We start from the raw sequence: 7,459 nt of genomic DNA on the forward strand, positions 1-7,459 counted from the left end.
ACGACCTCTGACTCCCAAGCCCGGGCTCTTTCCTCTAAGCCACACTACTTCTCTACTTGGACTCCATCCTACTGAACTTCACAGGAAGTCTTGCCTTCCGCTTTCCCTGTGCTGCTTTCTGCGGGGAAGATCAGGCAACCTAGTATTCATTCATTCATTCAATCGCATTTATTGAGCGCTTACTGTGTGCAGAGCACTGTACCAAGCACTTGGAAAGTACAATTCATCAACAGATAGAGACAATCCCTACCCAACAACGGGCTCACAGTCTAGAAAGGGGAGACAAACAGCAAAACAAAATAAGTAGACAGGCATCAATACCATCAAAATAAATAGAATCATAGATATATACACATCATTAATAAAATAGATTAATAAGTATGTACCAATATGCCCAAGTGCTGTGGGGAGGGGAAGGAAGTAGAGCAGAGGGAGGGAGTCGGGGCAATTGGGAGGGGAGGAGGAGTAAAGGGAAAGGGAGGGCTCAGAGTGGCTCTTAAAAGAGCCTTTGGGTGGTATGCTTAAAATGAAATTTTAAGCTGAACTTAAGCTCTCTCTCCACGGATGTGGCAGGCAAGCTGGATGTCCTTGGGCATGATGGTGACCCTCTTGGCGTGAATGGCGCACTGGTTGGTGTCCTCGAACAGTTCCATCAGGTAGGCCTCATTTACCTCCTGCAGTGCCATAATGGCCGAGCTCTGGAAGTGCAGATCTGTCTTGAAGTCCTGGGCGATCTCACTCACCAGCCCGTGAAAGGGAAGTTTGTGGATCAGCCCAAACTTCTGGTAGCGCCAGATCTCCCGCAGAGCCACGATGCCAGGCCGGTAGCAGTGAGGCTTCTTCTCGCCGCCGGTAGCTGGGGGGTTCTTGCGGGCAGCCTTGTTGGCCAGCTGTTTGTGGGACGCCTTGCCGCCGGTGATCTTATGGGCAGTCTGCTTATCATGAGCCGTCACAGAAACAGCAAATGACAAGAACACCAAAAACAATGCTGTAGTAATTCAAACTGAGCCATTCAATCATTAGTTATTGAAAATATTTATTTGTCATATCACCCCTCATGGAAACTATTCCCCCTGCTACTTAGACTGTGAGTCTCATGTGGAACAGAGACTATACAATCTGATTAAATCATATCTACCCCAGCTTTTAACACTGTGCTTGACATACAGTAAACACTTAACATACAGCATTAAAAAAAAAATCCTTCTAAATCTGTCCCTCAAAACCAAGTCTTGAGTGAACCTTAGTGAAGCTCTTTTAAGTTACAGTGAAGGGAGGGAGAAAACTCTGAGGAAATGATTATTGGAAATGTGTCAAAAATATTCACAATGATGTGCTTAGCTCAATTAAGTTTTCATTTTGCATATTTAAGGCTATCTTATTTTTTTGCTCTATCTTTTGTGCTCAGCTTGCAACAATGTAAATAGATATTGTTTTTTCCAGGAATCAGTGAAGTTCGGGCATAGTGAAGCATAGGAAATATGGACTCATACAATCTATATTTTCCTGAGCACAGTAGGTTGTCTTGAGAATTCATTTCTGTAATAAGTGCACAGAGGAAAGTTTGCTGTTCCATTATACCACTGGCAAGTAATCAGCGAAATGCTGAATGAGGACTCTTCTTCATCGATTAATCAATGAATGGTATTGAGCACTTACTATGTGCTGAACAGTATACTAAGCACTTGGGAGAGTAGAATGCAACAGAATTAGCAGACATCTTCCCTGCCCATGAGTGCCCATGAGTTTACAGTCTAGACTGATGGCCTGTATAAACTCACCTTCCGTTTCCCTTAATCTCCCTCTTCTACTTTCCAACCCACCCTCTCAAATGTCAGCTCAAGCTAAAATGAATATGATTTAACAATAAAAAACCTTGATGATAATTAGTGAAAGGGAATCAGCTTATTGAAATTTAATTTCCTTAATATGCCATTTCCCTATGATGCTATCTAATTGTTCTTTAATAACCTAGAATATTTTCTTCACCAGACCTGCTAGTGAAACAGCCCTTTTGTCATTTTCTGTGTAGGAAAAACCCCAATTTCTTGACATCTGTTAGAATGTTCTTTTTCCTTTAATTTCCTCTTAACCTCCTTGTCCTATCATCAAAAGTATTAGGTGGAAAGAGCAATTTGTGTTGATAAGAACATGCTTCTTGAGACTTTTCCACCATACTTTAATTAAATTCCTCAAGTGTATTCTTTAGGCTAGAAGTACATGCAGGGATTTTTATCTTTCCTTTGAATTTATAGTTTAGAGTGTGGAATTGGTTTTATTTCCATCTCCTTATGAAAATGACCTAAATAGTTCCCGCTTTTCAACCCACAAATCTTGGGGACATTCTCTTTTGTGTAGAATGAGAACCTATTATTTAGAATTAAAATATGGGCATTTTCAACGCCAGGAGGGTGCAGCTGATCTTCTATAGTACTTTGCTTTATGGATATGGAATCTAATTTTGCTTTGATCTAATGCTGTTTTAAAGTTACCTCATATCTTTAAACTGTTTCCAACCTTAATGTTCAGGAAAACAGAAATTCATTTGCCATGTACTTTTTCCACTAATTTTATATATGTGTTTTAAGGAAAGTGGGTATTTTCTTCATTTATGTTCAGCAAAATACTGTTGAGAGAAAAAAAGAAACATACATTAAAAGAAATGCTTAGGAGTCTTTGAATGTATTTTGGAACCGGAAAATTGGATGTCTTTGCAATTGCCAGTAAATATGCTTGAATGATCAAAGTATTGTTTTTTTCTGTCTTCACAATTTTATTCCTGTGTCTTATTGTTCTTTCTGATTTTGAAATACCTATTTGAGGGTATATCAGGATCAGAGAAAATTCATTTTTGACAAGAAGAGGGTACTATTTACCTTGCGTGTGGGAATACTTGGTCACAACATTCTGGTATTTTCTTTACCGTGTAAACATGAAACAATATCCATTTTAGTTATTTGCATTCTTGTGATTTCAAAAACAATAATGCCATAGCAGTCCTATCATTTCACGACCATATGAAGCTCTAGACTTTAAGGTCCCTCTAAACTGTAAGCTCCGTGGTCAGGGAAGTATCTACCAACTCTGTTATACTGTATTCACCCAAGTGCTTACCCAGTAAATGTTCAATAAATATGACTGATGCAGCTCAGAATTATGGGCAGCACCATAGTCTAAACTTTGAGATGACCCTGATGTCTCAGAATTAGTGGGGCAGTTCTACTTCCTCTATCTTGACTTTGTCCCAAGTCTGGCTCCTATCCTGCTAACTGTCCTTTCTGTGTGAGATATGCAAGTTCCCCAACCACTAAAGGGGAGATGGACTGGGAGAGAGAAGAGGGATGCACACACATCTTCCCAGCCTATCTAATAAGTTGAATCAGTTACTCAATCATTCATTGAGTACTTACTGAGTGCAGAGCACGATACTAAGCAGTTGGGAGTGTACAGTACAGGGGAGTTGGTAGACATGTTCCCTCCCCCCAGGAGCTAGAAATACAAGTGCAAGAAATACTCAGGTATTCTCCCCCATTCCATTTTGTAGGGACTTCTGAAACAGATACAGTACTTTACCTGGTAGTGATACCAAGTAAATAGTTGGGTTTTTTTTTGTTGGAGTAGAAAAGCGTCCTCCTTTAGAAGAAGTATATTCTATATTATTGCTCAAAGCTTACTACTGTATTTGAAAATGGCAGAAGCTAATACTCATTTAGCTGCCTTTGACACTGTTTACCATCCCTTTCTCCTGGAAACATTATCTAACTGTGGCTTCACTGACACTGTCCTCTCCTGGGTCTCCTCCTATCTCTCTGGTTGCTCAATTCTCAGCGCTTTGGGTGGGTTCCTCCTCTGCCTCCCACCCCCTAACTGTGAGAATCCCTCAAGATTCAGTTCTGGGTCTCTTTCTGTTCTCTGTCTACACTCACTTCCTTGGTAAACTCACTTGTTCCTATGGCTTCAACTACCATCTCTATGTAGATGATTCCCATATCCCCATCTCCAGCCCTGCCTTCTCTCCTTTCTTGCAGGCTTGTATTTCCACTTGCCTTCCAGGCACCTCTACTTGGATTTCCAATGACATATCAAATTTAACATGTTCAAAAGAGAGCTCCTCATCATCCAACACCAGCCCTGACCTCCTCTTGACTTTCCTATTACAATAGACAGCACCACTAGCCTCCCTGCCCCACAAACCCATAACCTTATAATTATCCTCAACTTGTTTCTCTCGTTCAACCCACATATTCAATCTAACACTAAATGTTGTTGGTTCTACTTTCACACCACTGCTAAAATCTGCCCTTTCCTCTCCATCCAAACTGATCCAAGACCTTATCCTATCCCACCTTGACTACTGCATCTGCCTCCTGTCTCGTCCCACTCCAGTCTGTAATTCATTCTGATGCCCAGATTATTTTCTAAAAAAAAGTTCAGTCCACGTCTCCCCACTTGTCAAGAACCTCTACAGGTTGCCTATCCACCTCCATGTCTAATAGGAACTCCTTACGATCAGTTTTTAAGCACTCAATCAGCTTTCCCCTTCCTTCCTCACCTCACTGATCTCCTACTAGAGGCCTGCTCACTCGTTTCATTCTCCTAGGGCCATATTGCTCACTGTGCCCCCGTTTCACTGAGGCCCCTTTCCCACATCCTCCCTATGACCTGGAGCTCCTTCTCCCTCCATATACTCCAGACTATGCCATTCACTCTATCTTCAAAGCCTTATTATGGTCACATCTCCTCCAGGAGGCCTTCCCCAATTAAGCTCTCTTTTCCCCGACTCCCTATCCCTTCTGTGCCATCTATGACTTTGGATCTCTGCCTTTTGGGCATTTGATAACACCCTACTCTCAACTCCATAGCATTTGTGTACACATCCATAACTTATTTATGGATGTTAATGTCCACCTTCCCCTCTTGACTGTAAACTACCAAGAGCTTAGTATAGTGCTCTGTACACAGTAAGTGCTCAAATATTATTTATTGACCCTGCTCTACCCAAGTTATGGTCCCTCCAGAATACTGTTTTCATGAATTAGGATGGAGGGCTACCCAGGTTTTATAATGTCTTATTTTGTTTACCAAGGCTCTTGGGGTTAATCTTGACTATCTCTGAATGTTATAGAAAGATGCAATGTATTTCTGTACCTCAGTGGGTGTTGCTTCAGGCTTCTATGCTAATGAAAACAACTAATTATGATTTGAGAATTCTACCTGACAACCCATTTTAGATGGGTTTGGAGTTAGTGGGAGCCACTAGGAGGAATGTGGCCTAGTGGATAAAACATAGGCCTGGGAGTTAGAGGATCTGGGTTCTAATCTTGACTCTGCCACTTGCCTGCTGTGTGACCTTAACTTCTCTGTGTCCATTTCCTCATTTAATAAATGGGGATTCAATATGGGTTCTTCCTCCAACTGAGACTGTGAGCCTCATGCGGGACAGGAACTGTGTCCAACATGATTTGTCTTTCGCTGTCAAGTCATCTCCGACTCATAGCGACATCATGGACACATCTCTCCCAGAACAGCCCATCTCCATCTGAAATCATTCTGGTAGTGTATCCATAGAGTTTTCTTGGTAGAAATATGGAATTGGTTTACCATTGCCTCCTTCCTCGCAGTAAACCTGAGTCTCCACCCTCGACTCTCTTCCATGCCACTGCTGCCCTGCACTGGTGAGTTTTAACTTGTAGCAGATTGCCTTCCACTCGCTAGCCACTGCCCAAGCTAAGAATGAAATAGATATGCCTCTGCTTGACTTTCCCTCCCGCAGTTGAGACTGGTAGAGTACTGGAAACTCTCCATTTGTGACCCTTGGAGGGGCCAATATGATTGCCTTATAGCTATCTCATCACTTTAGTATAGCACTTAGCACATTGTAGTACCTTAACAAATACTACCATTATTATGAATCCCTTTTAATCAGTATTCACTCTGGGTTAGAGTGCTTAATGGAGCACGACAAAGTTTCCCATGGCTCTTTTGCCACACACTGGAGATCATAAGCTCCTTGTGGGGAGGGATCTTGTCTGCCAACTCTGTTGAATTATTCTTTCTCAAGTGCTTAGTACAGTGTTCTGCACACAGTAAACACTCAATAAATAAATACCACTGATTGAATGGAGCCTGCGTGGCTAACAAAGAGAGAGAGGAGGGAATGATAATTGGAAGCAGGATCAAGTGGGGAAATTTCCTCATCCAAATCACACGTGGGAAAAGCCTCCCACTCCTCACATGCTGTTGGAGGAGTTCAGTAGATGAAGAATAAAAAAAGGAATTTCCACTGGACCTTCAGAGATCTCCCAGATTGAAAACAAACAAACCAAACCCCAAACAATTTAGGGACTTGGGTGGGAAATGATTTTCTTTGGCTCTATAGTTTTCATAGGGTACCTAAAATATTGATTTCTGGTTTTGATTTGAAAAGTTGTGTGGCCTAACCATAGGCTTGGAGTCAGGGGACCTGGGTTCTAATTCTGGCTCTGCTACTTGTCTTCTGTGTGGCCTTGGGCAAGTCACTTTACCTCTCTGTGCCTCAGTTACCTCATCTCTAAAATGGGGATTGACTATGAGCTGTAAGTGGAACATGGACTGTTTCCAACCTGATTATCTCATATCTATCTCAGGGCTTAGTACAGTGCCTGGTACATAATAATAATGTTGGTATTTGTTAAGTGCTTACTATGTGCAGAGCACTGTTCTAAGTGCTGGGGTAGATATAGGGTAATCAGGTTGTCCCATGTGAGGCTCACAGTTAATCCCCATTTTACAGATGAGGTAACTGAGGCCCAGAGAAGTTAAGTGACTTGCCCAAGGTCACAGAGCTGACAAGTGGCAGAGCACTTAAATACCATTAAAATAATGAAATAAAAGAATAAATCTCTTTGATTTTATCTTTAACAGCAAACTAAGAAAAGTTTTGGGTTTTGAATATGATTATAAATAATTTGATTATTCAAAGTAAAAACCTGTGGAGTAAAATATCTCAGGAAGCAAATGAGAGAAGAAATAACATTGAATAGGCGGAGAAGGAAATAATCTGGAAAACATATTATTAGTAGAAAGTTGGAGAAGTTAATTCAAAATTTGGGATATTCCAAATTAGGACTTTTTGACCTACTCTGCTCATGTTCAAAATTTCCTTTGATCGCTAACCTTATCCTAAAATAGAGTAATGTCATCTGCTATATCGCTCATAGCTAATTTTAGTGCCCTCTGCCAATCATTCTAGTTCTAGTTGGTAACAGAATCATTTCATCTTTCAAAACTCTTGCTTTTTCTAGGGCTAGAAATATTTTTAGTGTTCAGTAGAATCTCACTCATGTTACCTATCCAACTTTCAGAATTTTTCTTCACATTTTTGTAAAGATTTCCTGAGTTCGAAGATTTGTTCAGGGGAGTGTTAATTGGAAATGATTGGTCACATCTGGTGATTTCAGATAGGTAAATAAGGAATTGT

The 7,459-nt window shown here is 41.0% G+C and overlaps 1 protein-coding gene and 1 non-coding gene across 2 annotated transcripts; both read right to left on the reverse strand.

Annotated features, from left to right (window-relative positions):
- Positions 1-545: 545 nt before the first annotated feature.
- LOC100078536 (histone H3-like) lies at positions 546-3,968 on the reverse strand. Its single transcript, XM_016228057.2, has 2 exons — positions 3,944-3,968; positions 546-988 (listed from the first exon to the last, which is right to left on the reverse strand). Exons 1-2 carry the CDS (start codon positions 3,966-3,968, stop codon positions 546-548), a joined length of 468 nt encoding a protein of 155 aa, XP_016083543.1.
- Positions 3,969-5,685: 1,717 nt separating this feature from the next.
- LOC114814876 lies at positions 5,686-5,823 on the reverse strand. The gene has a single exon (XR_003762672.1). It is a non-coding gene; the product is annotated as a small nucleolar RNA SNORA7 (small nucleolar RNA).
- Positions 5,824-7,459: the final 1,636 nt, after the last annotated feature.

The sequence above is a fragment of the Ornithorhynchus anatinus genome, chromosome 10 (assembly GCF_004115215.2).
Source record: "Ornithorhynchus anatinus isolate Pmale09 chromosome 10, mOrnAna1.pri.v4, whole genome shotgun sequence".
Taxonomy (NCBI): Eukaryota; Metazoa; Chordata; class Mammalia; order Monotremata; family Ornithorhynchidae; genus Ornithorhynchus; species Ornithorhynchus anatinus.